This window comes from Pseudochaenichthys georgianus, chromosome 15 (assembly GCF_902827115.2).
Source record: "Pseudochaenichthys georgianus chromosome 15, fPseGeo1.2, whole genome shotgun sequence".
NCBI lineage: Eukaryota > Metazoa > Chordata > Actinopteri > Perciformes > Channichthyidae > Pseudochaenichthys > Pseudochaenichthys georgianus.
Window position 1 is genome coordinate 22,108,938 of NC_047517.1, and position 17,602 is coordinate 22,126,539.

The 17,602-nt window shown below is 45.0% G+C and overlaps 1 protein-coding gene across 2 annotated transcripts in view; it reads left to right on the forward strand.

Moving 5' to 3' along the window:
- Positions 1–17,602, forward strand: part of khdrbs2 (KH domain containing, RNA binding, signal transduction associated 2) — a 93,863-nt gene that overhangs the window by 27,608 nt on the left and 48,653 nt on the right. For both annotated transcript variants that reach the window (XR_011644477.1, XM_034101211.2), the window contains exons 3-4: positions 4,498–4,614; positions 16,355–16,501. Coding sequence is in view for 1 of the 2 variants with exons in the window: in XM_034101211.2 (XP_033957102.1) it covers positions 4,498–4,614; positions 16,355–16,501 (264 nt within the window). In the remaining variant the exon portion in view is untranslated. The remainder of the gene's footprint in view (positions 1–4,497; positions 4,615–16,354; positions 16,502–17,602) is intronic.

Sequence of the window (17,602 nt, forward strand, 5' to 3'; positions counted from 1 at the left end):
AACAGACAATTATACTTATTTTTTTTATTTGAACTGATTTACTCTCATCTTTATGTGAAATGTATAGCAACTGTGAAGATTTAGAACATACAGTATGTGCGAAAATAGGTTTGAGTCATATTTTCACCAGAGAAAACACCCTCAACAAAGTCAACAGTTTTAAAGTCATACCTCAATACAGTGATGCTTAACTTCACTTTTTAGATAGGGTGCTGAGTGGCCTGCCAATCAATCTCCTAATTCACATTGCAAAGTAATTGATTAAAAAAAGATATGTCTGTACTTTAATTGAAATAAGGGGCCAGAGTGCATTAAAAAAACATAAAAAAAGACGTACAGAGATTGTTTATCAAAGTATTAAGGGAGGAAAGAGTCTGGGAAGACAACTATTAGGAGCAGAAGATAGAGACCAATTATGATCATTCCAATCCCATAAATGTGTATTTGTCATGAAAAGAGCTTAACTATGCAATCTATTCGGTCCCTGGTTTGGGCCGTTTATGCTTAATAAATAATCATTAATTCCAGCTATGTTTAATGTTTTTTAAGCTCTTTCAAAAGTTACCCAACTAGATCTAAAATGCCGTTACAGTTATTAAATGCAGTAATGAATTTGTCCTATAGGACTCAAGTCATATAATTTTAAATGTAATCATTTCAAAGAAAGATAAGTTCTGGGACTTTATTGCTTATATATATTTAAAAGTGGCACCCATGTACAGCAAGTTTGGTATCCCTGTCTTTAAACCTTTACCAGTGAACCAGGTGAGCAGTAAATCCCCTCCCTCCTGCTTCCTCTAATGTCTGCGGAGCCGAGAGGACACGGTCCGAGAACACGCTCACTGCCCAGTCATCCAGAACTGTCATTATAGCCTAAACCTCTACCTGAGGCTTTAATCCTCCTATCAGACCGGACCTGGACTTCTCCAATAGCACATCTTGCAACTCTGGCAGAAAGTGCCTGTAGAGGCTAAGCCAACGCTTTAAGCTTGGTGGGTGTAATTGACGCACACCTTGTTTGCTGCCGAATAAAAGTCAGAAACAAAGTTTCCAGTTCGAAATTGTCCATTTATTTCCCTTTTTACTGGTTTCTTTGTTTCATTCACCACACGATATTTATGGTTTACACAATACATTTTGCTTTGTTTTTAATCCCCTGTTTGTGTGTGTGCGTGTTCTCTGTGTGTGCTCCTTGTGTGTGTGTTCTGTGTGTGGTCAAAAACTGTATGGGCCTTCCGGCGGAACCTCTCACCAACACACATAGGTTCCTACCTTTATACCCACAGTTAATTGGCTCCTACAGTGCCTTTGGACATCTGCAAATCTTGCCTGGCCCCGCTGCAATGCATTACAGGGAGGCAACCACGCACATTTTTAGACCTTAAGCCGAAAAAGGTTTTTGTCTTATTAGATCTGCAGCACCTTGAAGAAGTTTAGGTTCCTCATTTCAATAGTTTTTGCTTTCTAGGGAACTGACTTTATACTACAGCAGAGACACAGGCTGGTTATAAAGTTAAATCTTCCCAAGGTTTCTTAGTTTCTATTTATGTGACTGCTTCCTTAGGCTTTTTATTGTGTGTCAAACCATTCACAATTATTTCAAAAAAAGCTTGCACATGTGACTTTTATGGCCGTATTTTAAGTAGTGCAAAAGTGTTGTTTCCTAATTGATTTTTTGCTCATATTTTGTTCAGAAACGACCCATTTGAATTCAGATGTGAGTTTCACCTCTCAGATTAGTTACCACTTACCTTAGCATTGTTGCGGCTTCCTTAGGCCTTTCTTTTCACATCTAGTGTTACTTTAAAATTAGCGTTAAAGAATCAAGGTCATAAGAGTGTAAAATATAACCAAGTATCATTATTTTTAGTGTATGGAAAAATATTTTTGTGGGCTGCTCCGACACCCGGCTGGGATGCTCCTGTGTGTTTACAGAGATCTCGGGGCTTGTAGGGCACTGCAGTGACGTGGTATGAAATAAAGATAGAATGCTTAAGCCTGCAGCAGAAACAGGGTTTCTTTCAACAAATAAATAAATCATCTCTAAGACAGCAGTGGTTATATTGTTTTACATAATGTATAAGATAAGCCATACAGTGTTGCCAGACTTTACTCGCCAAAGTCTTAATGAATATTAAAAAGGTCCCGCTCAGGGCTGTTGTGAGGCATCACAGGTTCAAAGGAAAACGATAAGTCTGTGTGCTTCAAAAAGTCTCAATCAGAGATGGAGAAAATGTGCAATATACGGAGAATGCCCACAATGACCTATAACATAACCCTGACTTGTAAATGTGCAGACTTGCTTTACAGTATGTGATGTGTTAAACCAATGTCATTTATGAAACCTGACTCCAGCACAAAATGATTAAAGTAAATAAAGAATAAATAAATAGAATAAATGAAAATGCTTGCAGATTATTTAATCGGCAGCTCTAAATTGCCCGTAGGTGTGAGCATGAATGGTTTTATGGAAATAACTGCTTTCATTTTCTGTGAATGCAGGGCATTTCTGTATTTGGCTAGGGTTTTCGTATCTGGTTGTGTTTTCAGTATTTGCTTTGGGTTCATCACGGTGGATATTTTCTGTCAAAATGGGGTATGAATTCTTGTCCATTTGCAGATGTTTTATTATGTTGCAATGCATTGAGCTCTTAAGGCCATGATACCTGTCCATTGTGAGATTTTCAAAGATCATAATCTTCTTCCAAACACCAACATACAACAGTCCTCATTCACTGAGGGTCTTGTGGAAAGTCCTTTGCTCAGATGAATTAGCAGGTTTGCAGATTTACATTAGTGTGACGTGACTCAACCTTCACCTCCTGCTCAAAGCCCTGTAGACTTGAACTTCATTAAAATTACTTTTCAGAATGAATATGGAGATTAATACATTCAAATTTATCTTGCACTTGTCCTTCATGCAGAAATGACACTTTTAGAAGTACAAATAAGTAGATGAAATTAACTTTCATCACTTTTTGTTCAATGTCTCAAATGTCTTTGTGGGTAATTGTTGTATCCACCAACACACTTCCATCTAATATCTGCATAGTTATCAGTGTCGAGCCTGCGGGGGGCACATTGCATCATTTCAAACCTCATTTAACACCGAACCATGCCCCTTTCTGAAGCCTAAATCGCTCGCCATGGAGCAGCAGAGTGGCTCCAGACATTCATTAGCTTAATGAAAACAGGCCACTCTTCTTCTACCGCCCAGTGCGCGTTCTCAACTTAGCTGCAGCGACCATCTGCTCTCAAGCTCCCTGTCAGCTATAGGATAGTCCTGTCAAAGCAACCCCTGTGAAGAAAGGCGTCCACGTAGGTGCCTTAATCATTCAGATCAGAGGACAGCCAAGGACAGTAGGGACTCTTCTTTCTCTTTTTTTAGAACATGCTCTTATCTCCGCGTCCCCAGGCGGCTCCCTAACCTGAGATGTAGCGCTCACTCTTGATGTTAATGATGTTCATGAAATGAGCTGAGTGTGCAGTTGTCGGAGTTGTCTTGCAGCAGCCACACAGCTGGCACTAAAGTTATTATCCAGCCAGCCACAGTGGGAGAAGCCGCTTCGTGAAAAGGTTAATATCATTTTAGGGTTGGCCAGTGTGTTGTGGTGGGCGGCTGACCACCTGTTCAGCCTGGGAGGTGGGCTCTTATCATCTCATCTAGAAGCTAACATTTCAAGGTCAAACCATTCACAATAATACAAAAAAAAGTGTGTGAGCTGGTACACGTAACTTTTATGGCGTATTTTAAGTAGGAAAAAATATCGTGTTGCTTAATTGATCTTTTGCTCGTATTTTGTTCAGAAACTACCCATTTGACTTCAGGTGTGAGTCTCATCTCTCAGATTAATTACCGCTAATCTTAGCATTGTTGCGGCTTCAACCACCCAGAGCTACTTCTCTCAATGTGAACAGTAGCTGGGGCACAGCGAGAGGGGAATGATAGTCAGAGCCCCGAGGCCTGAATCTGACAGTTTGTCATCTGGATAGTATTACTTAATTTCCCATTGGGAAGAAACTCATTATTACTGACTTTATCTCAGCACTGACCTCTGGAACAGTCTCAGGAATGTTATTGGTTTGAGCCCATGTTTCCTTTTCTCGTTTACTCGGCACGACATAGATGACCCTTATTAAATACACGACTAGCCAGGGCACAGTTCAAGCAAATGGGTGGGTGCATACGAGTCTCACTCCCATTTAATGTGCTACACACAGAGCATATTTCTATTGATTTATCATAGGCTACAGATTTTTCTCGCATGATAAATGGCGACTGGAATGGGAGATTATATTGATAAAAGTTGAGTAATGGTCATGCAGCCGACATATTTTATGGTTAACCTTTTCACGAATGTATTAAATTCCTTTAGCTTCCGACACATAAAGACTGTCTTCAGAAAAACATGTCTTTTCCATTTTGTCCTCTTCCTATACATAATGTTGGAAGCGTTGATAAGGCGTCTGATTGCTTTTTTTCCTCCTGTGTCACAGTTTAATTTTGTCGGAAAGTTGCTGGGACCACGGGGAAATTCCATGAAACGACTACAGGAGGAGACGGGAGTCAAGATGTCAATCCTCGGCAAAGGGTCCATGAGGGATAAAGGCAAGGTAAGATATCGATTTGTGTTGAAATATAGTTGTTGGGCTGGTTCGAGATATCAAGAGTAAATATTTACAGAAAAACGAAGCACTTGATATTCTACAAAAGCCCAGAAGAATATTCTAACCCACAACATCTGAGCTGTAACTGAGATGAATAACACCCAGAGTAGAATTAATAGCTTTCAGTTCACAAATATATGTAGAAGAAAATGTGAATGGTTTTCTGTATGGTGTTTAATAGCATATTCTGTAATAGTCAATTATGAATGTGGAGTAATGAATCTTTTGCCAAAGTCATTTATCCTGCTGACTGGTGTTCCCCTGGAGCCAAAGCCATCCGAGCGTGTACACAGACAGCGTGCTGTATCTGGTGTTCACGCTTTTAACAGATCTCAGATCTGTGCCGCTATAGAGTTACAATGCTATTATTACTGTAGCCTCAGATTCAGACATTTAGACCTGACAAAAGACTTGCAGTGTTGCCACCTCTTTGGTAAAACTGGAGCTGCATTTTATAGCATCAAGAACATGTTTAGGTAACTCAATGCAACAGCTGTTACTAATGCTTTAAAGTGGCTCTTTTACAATAAATGTCGATCAAATGTAGAAAATATTGGTGACGTTAAAATGCAAAGATTTGTAGCTATGTATATTAAAAAAAATGTAGCAACCTTGAGCTTCACATAACGTTATAGTCAGTGTCAGCTCATTGTTTCACTGTCTCAGCATCCTTTTGGCCACGGTAGGCACAGTTTTTTTTTAGTTTAGAACAAAAGGTCTTAAAGCTCACAAACTACACTACCTGCTCAGCATCAAACAGCAGACTGACACAGTCTGACACAGTCACTGCCTAGCTGGTGAACATATTGAGGCATTTAGCAGTTAAGGAGTCAGACATTTCCCTCAAGAGATGGTAGAGAGCAAAAACAGAGCTAAAAGAGAAAGAATATTGGACCTACATTTGCCAGGTAGAGAGAAAGACACCTCACAATGAAAGCTAATGTTGCTGTTGACATACAACTTATTTCAGCTTGGTCATTTGTATATATATGCAGTTTAGTTGAGAACAAATAATCTTTGCTTAAAGGTGGGGTAGGTAAGTTTCAGAAACCAGCTTGAGATACACTTTTTGTTATATTCCATGGAATGCTCTTAACATCCCGATAGCAATGAATATCTTAAGTGCTTTGACAAAAAAATCCATTAAAAAATGTCCTCTGTGGAAGCCGTAGTACTGTAAAAAGTACAACCAATCCGTTTAGCCGGGCCGGGCTCGACACTGATATATTGGATTGCCGACCTGTCTGTCAGCCTTCCATCTCGTGCACGCACAAATGTATCTCGTGCCCTCATTGGGCGTGCATCGCAGCAGTACTTCAATGACTCGCCAGCAACAGGCGGCCACTTTCACCAGTCTGCTGACGTCATGTGCGCGTTCATGTGTGTTGGAGGAGGTGCTCTGTAAGGAAGTCTGAAGGAAGGGGCGGATTCTTTTCGGTTGTGTACTTTCAAATTTTAGTGCACTCGAGCCGGTTTCTGAAACTTACCTACCCCACCTTTAAGGTGGATTTATTTGCTATTCTGGGGCTTTCAACCATATCAATGATCTTAATCAGAATTCAGAGTTGGCTTAGTTGTCATGTACTTAATAGTAAGAGCTATACAACTGGAACTGTAGATGTGTTTTCAGGTATTCTGAATTTCACATGATGTTCTTAAGCTGCAAGAGTTGAGTCCAGTTTTGATGAACTTGTAATAAAATCACAGCAGTGTATCTGTATTGATATAATTATTATATACTGTAGTTATACATATTTTACAGCATCAGGTTATGATTTAATGATATGTGCCTGTAAAAGTGGACACCATGTAATCTTCCGGATGACTAAGATTTTGTATAAGTTAATAAATCCCCAAATTCTTCAACGAATGGATGGCTTCTAATTTGCATCAATTGTCTCTCAGTCCGAGTAAGTGCACTGAAACGTTTCTTTACCATCACATATTTGAATGGGCCTTGGCCGGTGCAAGAGTTCATTTAAAATGTTGGCATCCTGCCACTAAGTCTATTCAGTTCACTCGTGTGCCGCATTGTCTGCAGTGTGATAAATGAAGGAAAGAGGTGCATTACGCAAAACAATGGTTTACATGCACGCATCAATAAAGATGTGATTCTGCACGACACACCACATCATGCAAAATGACTTTTTATAATTTATTATATCAATGATTTATATTTATTGAAGGTTTATTTGATATGGTGAGATACAATAAACACGGACATTTAATCCTATGCAAGTGTTTGCATAGGCAGGGGTGTTTGCGATGGATGCTGTTTTTGAAATTATTAGAACAGTGAGGTTAACAAGAAGGTTACAAAATATTACATTCAAAAGCAAGAAAAGAGTATAGTATTGTTGCTGGAACAGGTTTTGGTAAGTGTATTAAAGTAGTGAAGTTTGCAGCAAACTACAAAAGATCAGGTAGCAAGTTACAGGTTCCAGAAAAGAGTTGTGAGTCATTACTCAGTGCCAGTATGAGTAACATGGCGTACTGCTTGTTTCACCTGGAGATTCAGTCTGAGTCAGATTCACGGAGCGTTGTGCAGCACAAAGGAAAATAATAGACCCCAAACAGTGTCTTACTGGTCAGCTTTGTAACGATCTGCCTTAGCTCGGTGTTTCCTGTGTGCCATATTGATTTTGTGTACATTCTGGGCAAGTCTGAAGGACTCCGTGATGAGACTGTTAGGTCGTGACTGAACGTCTGCCTGTCACTCCAGGCAGCTGGTCACAGTGTGGGACAGACACAGCAAAAGTCTCACAACAAGCAAAAGTTGTCATCACACATTTCTGCCATCTCATCCTGTCTGTCAGTTGAGCGCATCTGTCTAGCTGTAGGGTATTATAGATTTTTCATGTTGGGAAATTTCGCATCAGAACAGCCCACCAACACATAATGGACCATATGGTCAATATAACACCTTGTGCACTATATTGGTTAATATGGTGTGTGTAGAGGCTGAGAGTCCTCTTTGAACACCGCTGCAAGCAAACACGGCAAGGTCAGAGAGATTCTTCAGTTCCTTATAGAAGTGCAAACATAAAGTATTGATGGGTTTAATACAGGCATATTGCAGTCATGGTTACTGATCTCAGTGTGCTGCCCTGTCTGTAAAACTCTCCAGAACATTCCAGTGACAAACTATTGAAACAACTTGGGGACACGATCATCCGCCCACATGCATGTTTTGATCTGATCCATGATGACTTAAGCTCTCTGACAGTGAATGGGAAGCCGGATGAAATTGTAGGAGTGATTTTTAATTAAAGCTGATTTCTCCTCTAGGGTAGATAACAGCCCTCTGATGCAAGGACAACAGTTTGCATCCCCAGATTGGCTTGGTGAGTGGCTCTCTAGCTTCTCTTAACAGCCACCATCAAGGTGTCCTTGAGCTAAACACTCAACACCCAATTGTTGCAGTGCAGTATGAATACACAAAGGTTCCAACTAAATGTATTTTGGCATTATCAATAACCCTAAATTGTTAATTAAGTAGCAGCGGCTTTTGCAACTAATACAAGATGACAAAACGTACCCACAAGGTCTGACATCACTTCCTATTATTTGCACAACAAAAAGTTCATGATTCAACTGGTCTCTTTAAAACATAGTAAGGACTGGCCCCGAGCTAACAGATCCTTTAAGCCGTTAAAGTTAGTGTCAGCCTCAGGAAGGGGCCCCTCGGGGACTCCGTTAAGACTAAGACTGAATCACTAAGTGATTGGGCTTTTCTTGCCATCAGACTTTTGAACAGTTTGCATTAGGAGCATGGATTGACATCTTTCCTCACTTCAGTGCTTTCTGGTAGACTTTCTTTAAATCAAAGCCCCTTATCCAAATTGAACACCTCTCTGCATTTGTAATTTATTTCTCCCTGCCCCTACTTCATTTATCATGTGGAACTCTTTTGTTTTAAGGATTTGTTTAACTGATAGTGTGGAGTTGAAGTGATTTGAACACAAAGGGGCTAGAATTAGCATGAGGCATTTAACCAGCCAGAAATACATTGAAACACAGTAAAGTGTATTTTGTTTTAATTTGATTTTTATGAAATATCTTGGTTTTGTTTAATGCCAAAACTATTTTTTTATTTCTGATAAGAGAAAGAGACCAGTTTTCTTTCCAAATCTAATGTTCCTGGGATGTAAAGGGAGTAATCTGACAATAATGTAGAGACAGAAATCGATAGTTACGGCTGTAACTACGGTTCTATGAGTCCCGGATGACCGCCAGAGGCGGTGCTTTAGCACTGGATATGTCCATCGCACGCATGCGCAGCTCAAGTACCAATAACAACAAAGTCACCTGTGACCCACGTGACACCGACTATATCCGCCGGTATTGTCAGAGGATCTGTTCCCCGAATCTTCTCGCGAGCACACAAGAATTCTGAGTGACAGGGAACTGAGCGTCAGTAGGGACGAAATAGAACGATAGTTACGGCTGTAACTACGGTTCTATGAGTCCCGGATGACCGCCAGAGGCGGTGCTTTAGCACTGGATGACCTATACCAACAATGTCATGAAGAATCCAAGCCCTTGCTCACCACTGGAAGCAGCGGAGCTCGGCAAAAGGACCACGCCCAAAGAATGGGGAGTGGCGACATTGACCTGATGACAACTGGAGAATGTGCCAGAAGACGCCCACGACGCCGCGGCGCAGATGGTCTCCAGGGGCACCCCTCTCAGGGCAGCCCAATATGTTGAGATGCTCCTTGTAGAGTGGCATCTCAGCCTGGTGGCAGGGGGCGGCCACTGGCCCCGTAAGCCTGTGAGATGGTATCGACAACCCAGTGGGGAAGCCACTGGTTAGAGGGCCTAACCTCCTTTAGTGCCGCCAGGGCAAACTCAAGAGTTGCTCCTCCTGCCGTATACAGGCAGTAGCCTTGATATACGCCCTTTGGGCCCCCCCCCCCGGGCACAGCAACTTCGATGTGCCGTACTCCTGAATGTCAAAGCGTGCCAGCTGGGCAGGCTGATTGAAGTGAGTTTGTGGAAGGACCCCGGGCGGGAATGCCACATTTGCCCAAAGGGCAACGCATGAGAGTCCCACCTCGGGCATGTATTGTTTATGGAGAGGACATGCAACTCCCCGGCTCGCTTCCCTGAGGCTATGGCAAGCAGAAATGCTGCCTTTGTGGGCAGCCACCTAAGCCCCACCTGGGCCAGGGGCTCGAAGGGAGGAGGTGATAGGGCATCCGGCAGCAAGGGCAGGTCCCAAGCCGGAGCCCTCGGGGTGCAAGGGGGACGCTGCCGTAAAGCCCCTCTCATAAAGAGGGACACCGACCTGTGGCACCCCGCCGTGGCGCCGTCGACCCGAACATGTTGGGCAGAATCGCAGCCACATAAATTCAGAGTGGAGTGAGAACGTCCACTATCTAGAAGGGACTGTTGTCTAAGCAACAATGTACATGCTGTCCCCAAGGAACACGCACATTCTTGCCCCCCAGTTGGGGTAGAAAGTGCGTGAGTGCAAGCTGCACGGCCCGAAGCTCTAGCACGTTGACCCGGTGCGCACTCTGCTGGGCAGACCACTGACCCTGAACGGTCCTGCCCTGCCGCACTGCACCCCACCCTGAGGATGGGATGGGATGGCGCCCATGGGCACGCCTACCAGAGATAGGCCTTGCCCCTCCAGCGTGACGGAGAGTGGAGCAATGCTGCGACACCCTGACTTCACTGTGCCTGTGCCACTTGGCGTCCAAGTGAAGGCTGTTCAGCCACATCTGCATGGGGCACAACGAGAGCGGGCCTAAGGGCCCAGCGGCCGAGGCAGCTGCCAGTCTGCCCAAGGGCCGGAGGAACTGAATATAAGGCACCCTCTTGCCCGGCCCACGTGGAAGTAGGCATCCCTCGGTTGGGAACCACTCCACCTGTGCGTATGCAGTAGTCAGCATATAGAATGGCAGCACCTTCAGGAATCTGTTGATTCCTCTGAGGTCCAAGATCGGGCGAAATCCGCCGACTTTCTTGCTCACGAGAAAGTATGCCGAGTAGAACCCCCTGGCTAAGCAGAGGGTCTTACTGGGTTGATTGCGTCCTTGGACAAAAGGACGGACAACTCTGGGCCCAGAGGTAGGGCCCCTGCCGGATCGCTGACGACTGTCAATTAGACCCAGCCGAAGGCTAGGGGCCGGAGCTGCGGTCCGTACCCCTGGGTTAAGGTGAAAACCACCCAAGGGACGGAAGTACAGACTGCCCAGAAACTGAGCTGCTGCTGGGAAAGCAGCCGCCGACCACCCCCGGGATTTCAGAGCCCAGCCCCCCGGACCCTGGAGCCTCTTGGGGGGGGTTCCGGTAAGGCTCTGGGGCACGAGGCCGCCTGGAAGGCGGGGTGACATGGGGCACGAAAGTCATTGGGAGGCGGTTGAGTGGGCCGCTAAAACCTCTGCAGACCACCCCTGTAATCCAGCGGCTGAGTGCGGCTGCTAGAGCGGCCCCTGGGCCTGCTGGGAGTGGGCACAGGTCTGCGAGGACCGAGTGCTGCTGCCTGGTCTGCCTAGCTTGGGCGGCACACTCCAGTGCCTCCAGGGCAGCTGATCTAAACAGCTCCCCTGGCTCGACTGGTACGCGACGGAGGACTCTCCGTCAACCGGAGGAGGTGCGTCAGCCGAAGGAGGGGTGCCAACCGAAGGAGGGGCGCTAGCAGCCCCTACACCGGGCCCAGGCTGAAGGGCCAAGAGGCGACTTCATCATGCCCCTATCGGCAGCTAGCCGATCCACTTTAGAGGACAGCCTATTTCTAGTCCTTCTATTGGGGGGGAGCACACAAAGCCATCGCTCCCTCAAGTCGCCGGGAACGGCCGAATTGATCTGGAGGAGTACGTGACAAGGAGAGGTGTCTGTTGGCTGCTGCCAGACGTTCCACCTCAGTGATTCGAGCCACTCTGAGCACCCGAGGCATGCAGCTACAGCTCATGCAGGCGTTTACCGTGAGAACCTCCCTCAGATGCTCGAATTTCGTCCCCACTGACCGCCAGAAGCGGCCGAGGCAGGAGGGGCAGCGGTCGTGGCTGTCCTCGGGCTCAAGAGAAACCCTACAGGCGCTACATGAATGAACCATTCTGTAGGTAGCCAGATGCAGCGTAGCCAGGAGCGGGTGCGGGAACACAGCCTTCACCAGCTACCTGCTTAATGGAAAGAGTAGAGCGTTGCTGCTACTCGCCGAACAGAAAGAGGGATGTAATTACACCCACGTTACGGCAGAGGGAGCGGGAGCGAGATCACTGCCTTCACCTAGCTGGATTAGTAAATAAAGCAGTTTACCAAGAGCGGGGGCGAAAACACTGCCTTCACTGGCTGAGCTAGAGGCGAGTGCCAGATGCAGCGTAACCGGGAGCGGGTGCGGGAACACAGCCTTCACCAGCTACCTGCTTAACGGAACCAGGCAGTTTAGCGTCTACCAGGAGCGGGGGCGAGAACACTGCCTTCACTGGTTAAATTAAGACGAATGCCAGATGCAGCGTAACCGGGAGCAGGTGCGGGAACACAGCCTTCACCAGCTACCTGCTTAACAGAATAAACAAGGCAGTTTAGCGTCTACCAGGAGCGGGGGCGAGAACACTGCCTTCACTGGTTGAGTTAGAGACGAATGCCAGATGCAGCGTAACCGGGAGCGGGTGCGGGAACACAGCCTTCACCAGCTACCTGCTTAACAGAAAAAACAAGGCAGTTTGGCGTCTACCAGGAACGGGGGCAAGAACTGCCTTCACTGGTTGAGTTAGAGACGAATGCCAGATGCAGTGTAACCGGGAGCGGGTGCGGGAACACAGCCTTCACCAGCTACCTGCTGAACAGAAAAACAAGGCAGTTCCGCGTCTACCAGGAGCGGGGGCGACAACTGCCTTCACTGGTTGAGTTAGAGACGAATGCCAGATGCAGTGTAACCGGGAGCGGGTGCGGGAACACAGCCTTCACCAGCTACCTGCTTAACAGAAAAACAAGGCAGTTTGGCGTCTACCAGGAGCGGGGGCGAGAACTGCCTTCACTGGTTGAGTTAGAGACGAATGCCAGATGCAGCGTAACCGGGAGCGGGTGCGGGAACACAGCCTTCACCGGCTACCTGCTTAACGGAAAAACGAGGCCGTTTGGCGTCTACCAGGAGCGGGGGCGAGAACTGCCTTCACTGGTTAAGTTAGAGTCGAACGCCAGATGCAGTGTAACCGGGAGCGGGTGCGGGAACACAGCCTTCACCGGCTACCTGCTGAACGGGAAGAGTAGAGCGGTGCTACTACTCGCCGAACAGAAAAAGGGATGTAGCTACATCCGCATTACCGGTAGAGGGAGCGGGAGTGAGAGCACTGCCTTCACCTAGCTGGTAACGATCAAGCGAGATCAAGTCAAATAACACACATGTTTAAGACCAGATAACTAGCTTCTAAAGAATATAATAGCACAGAGCCGTAGTTACAGCAGTAACCATGGCCAGGGCTCACACGGCATCTAACCGTAGTTACAGTAGTAACTATGGCCAGTACTTACACGGCTTAGAACCGTAGTTACAGTCGTAACTCTGGCCAGTACTTGCACGGCTTGGATACTTACACAGCATAGAGCCGTAGTTACAGTAGTAACTCTGGCCAGTACTTGCATGGTTTAGAACCGTAGTTACAGTAGTAACTATGGCCAGTACTTACACGGCATAGAGCCGTAGTTACGGTATTGCCTATGGCCAGTACGTGCACGGCTTGGAACCGTAGTTACAGTAGTAACTATGGCCAGTACTTACGGCTTAACCCCGTAGTTACAGTATTAACTATGGCCAGTACTTACACAGCTTGGAACCGTAGTTACAGTAGTAACTATGGCCAGTACTTACGGCTTAACCCCGTAGTTACAGTATTAACTATGGCCAGTACTTACACAGCTTGGAACCGTAGTTACAGTAGTAATTATGGCCAGTACTTCCGGCTTAGAACCTTAGTTACAATAGTAACTGTGGCCGGTGCCTAAAAGTGTCAGCCAACGGCTGCCCACTAGACAATATAATATTGGGAGGACGAAATCCTCCTTAATGGCCATACATGCAGAGAACACGGCACACACAGTGAAGATTGTTCTCTGCATATAGTGCTAGGAGTCTAGTACTAGGAGCAGTAAATACCACGATATAGCGCTACTGCAACCACACCATGCGTTTACCGGGAGCAGCAGCGAGAGCACTGCCCTCACCGGCTGAGTTAAATAATGAAGCTTAACCGTACATGCAAGGTGTTAGCCAAGCGGCTGCTGCTAACAATCAAGCAACCAAGTCAGAACACACTGTTAAGACCAGATAATTAGCTTCTAAGAAAGAGAACAGCCCGCATAGAACCGTGTCTGGTTACAGTACTAACCGCACATGCCGAGCACACAGCACCCGCCGTGAAGATGTTCTCTGCAGATCATCCTAGTGCTAGGAGTCTAGTACTAGGAGCAGTAATACAACGAACTAGCGCTACTGCAATCAAACCCTATGCTACAGGGAGCGGGAGCACTGCCCTGAGTTAATAGTTAAGCTCAACAGCAAGGTGTTAGCCAAGCGGCTGCTGCTAACAACCAAGCGACCAAGTCAGAACACAAATGTTAAGACCAGATAATAGCTTCTAGGAAATAGAAAGTACTTACCTTACTTTCTGCATCTAAACGAAAAACGGGTTTAAAGTATGACACTCTTGGCTTTCCATACTAAATCGAATGAGGGACGCAGCCAAAGCTGGGACTCAAATGCTAATGATAGCTCGGGCACAACGCCACAAGCAGAACTTTCAGAAGAGCATAAGGGCAACTTTATGGGAGAGGAAGCGGGAACACTGTCGTCACCAGAAAGTCTAAGCCACAAACAATCAGACGGTAATCAGGACAACTTGGCTGGGAGCGGGTGTGGAAACACAGCCATCACCAGCAACAAGCTGACACAAACCTGTCTGTCGAGGCTCTGCACAGCCGGCGCAGCTCCTGGAGGACGCGTCTAACGACCCGTAGCCCCGACTGTCAGTCGCGAAGCTTCACGCGGCCAGCTGTTTGCAGAGAAATCCCTCCGATCAAACGCTCAAACCTGAACGCTGTAGGCTACGAAAACATAGCCACGGTACCCTCGCGCAGCGAGAAGATGAAAAGGAACAGATCCTCTGACAATACCGGCGGATATAGCCGGTGTCACGTGGGTCACAGGTGTTATTGGTACTCGAGCTGCGCATGCGCGCATATCCAGTGCACATATCCATATCCTAGCACCGCCTCTGGCGGTCAGTAGGGACGAAATAGAACCCATGGCACCTACTGTTTGTCTTCGTCATGGAGGTGCCTGCATCATTTCCCTGTGTGTGTGTGTGGTTGTGGTTTTATTGATCACACATGTCATGCCTCACCTGTCCACCAGGCGTCCCCTGTGTGTTTTACTCCCTGGCACACCTGTCCTTCATCTGCTAATCGGTCTGCTGCCTCCCTAGCTGCGCCTTGTTACCTCGTTAATCTTTCTTTTTGCCTTGCTGTCTGAAAACGAAATGCCCAAAGATAATCAGCCTGCTCATGATGTGATATTCCTTCCTAAACTCTAACTGTACATTTGCCTTTTCAGAGGGAATTATTTATGTCGTGTTCCTTGATTTTTGCCCACATCCACTTGGCACAAATGGTCACAAATTCATCATTTACTGTCCATCAAGATGACATGAACTATATGCCATGTCTCAGGCACAGGATGTCAATCCATTTAAACATTTCCCCGAGCTGTTTTGGAGCCGAGCCTGCAGAAGTTTCTTGACAAAGAATCACCAAATGCAATTTCTAGAAGAAAAAAAAAACACATTCACTAACAGCATCCCTCGTGCCAAATATGTGACTGATCTGTACTATTTCTCCGTTATTCTTGTCAGGTTATTTTAGTGTAGTTGTCAGATGAGCAGTATTTTATTTTTTTAATATTCTTTGGAAGTTGACATATGCCTTACGCAAGTGACGAAAAGGCCACATATCATTCAGAGATGTTTTTGTGTGGGTACTACAGTGATGAATGTAGTGATTTCTCAAGTGTCTCCTTGACTTGAAACTAAATCAAAAAGTTACTGTTGGTTGAAGCATGTCAGTCTAATAAATGTTTGTAATGAAAGGAGGAAAAAGAGGTTGTGTTTCATAGCAAAACATCTTTATTTTCAAAATGATAGTACAGCAGGAATATTTTGTGGCTCAATACAAATGTTTAACCAGGCTAGCAAGTTTTTGGCCCGACCAATTTTGAAATATCTTAACAATTGAATGGATTGCCATGAACTGTGTAAACAGTCTGGTAACTGGTGAAGTATCCAATTGACTTTGCACTCGTCCCAAGTCAAGTCTCAAGTAAAGTCAGGCTAGGCCTAATTCCTAAACTTTGAATTTCAAGCCCAAAACAAGTCATAATGCACTCCTATTTCGAGTCTATAGTAATTAAAGAAGATGAGAAAATATGTGTTATCCATCATATATTTTGTTTTTGTTGTACACACATACTGGAATATATAATCAACAGTTCATAATGATTCATCAGCATAGACTACTTGCTTTGTTTTATTCAATATGCAGTACAATATCAAAAACTGATTCCAAAATCCAAATGGTGTGCAATATTGTAATTACTACCACTAACCCAAACAACCTCGAAGTGCATATTGGGTTTCTATTTTATCTGTACACATATTTTACTTGCTTTTTTGTTTTTTCACAGGAAGAAGAATTAAGGAAAAGCGAGGAGGCCAAATACGCCCATCTGAGTAATGATCTACACGTTTTAATTGAAGTCTTTGCTCCACCTGGAGAGGCCTATTCGCGCATGAGTCACGCCTTGGAAGAGATAAAGAAATTCCTAGTTCCAGTAAGTTTAATACTTCACCTTATTTCCCCCTCCTATTTTTCATTAGTGTGCAGTATATGGAAATCAGTTATTACTGCTGACATGATTGTTTCTCCAAGAGTTTACAGTATGCAGGGTTTATTATTATAAGGGTTCGATAAGCACTTTCTCCGCTTTACAGCCACTTCTCTACACTTCATGCCCTTACTTACAAATGAAAACTAATGTATTCAGCAATTAATGTGCAGTATGAAAATACTTGCAAGACTCTGGCAACTTATAGCCCGGAGAACTGAGCAATAATTAATGTGCATGTTGTGTACCCTTGCTGAGTCTAAGCTGCAAATATTAATCAAGCTTTGCCAATGTGACAAGCCTTATAGAGGAGTTGTGCTGCATGAGTCTACTTGTTGTTGTTTCTTCCTATTCCGAAACCTTGTTCTTACAAGCATTTCTGCTCGCCGGGCCAGTAGGATGATGCTGCATCTTCATTGTACAGCTAATACCCTTCCTAGTACAAATTACAGTCTGCAGAAAAAAGCAAGTATAGCTACATTATAAAGCTGCTCCTAATGTTTCTGTGTTAGACTTTCAGAGAAAATACTACATGTAAAAACTAGACATATCTTGGGTTCAGACTTTGGTCTGGTACCTGAAGGTTGCCGGTTAAATTCCCAGATCAGTCCAAGACCAGACTGACACTTTAAGAGGTGCCGTTTCACTAACTGGGCACACTGCTTAATGCTAAACGTCACCTTGAATGTGGTGCATGTATTTCCTTCCTTAAAGGGGACCTATCGTGCAAAATGCACTTTTGTACGTCTTTTATACATAAATATGTGTCCCCGGTGTGCCAGGGAACTCACAAAGTGTCAGAAAGCAAAACCCTCTCTCTTTTTCTCCGTACCCAAATCTCTAAAAACAGGGGGTACAATGGAGCTGATCCAAATTTGCGTCCGATATGACGTAATATCAGAAATGTGGACCCACGGCACTATCAGAAACGTTGCTATCAGAAACTATGCCCGACGTGTTTTGGATGTAATATGGTCTTTGTTTACATTAGCAAGCATCGCTAACACTCAGAGCTAACCTGTACTGGAGAGAGCATGTGTAAAAAAG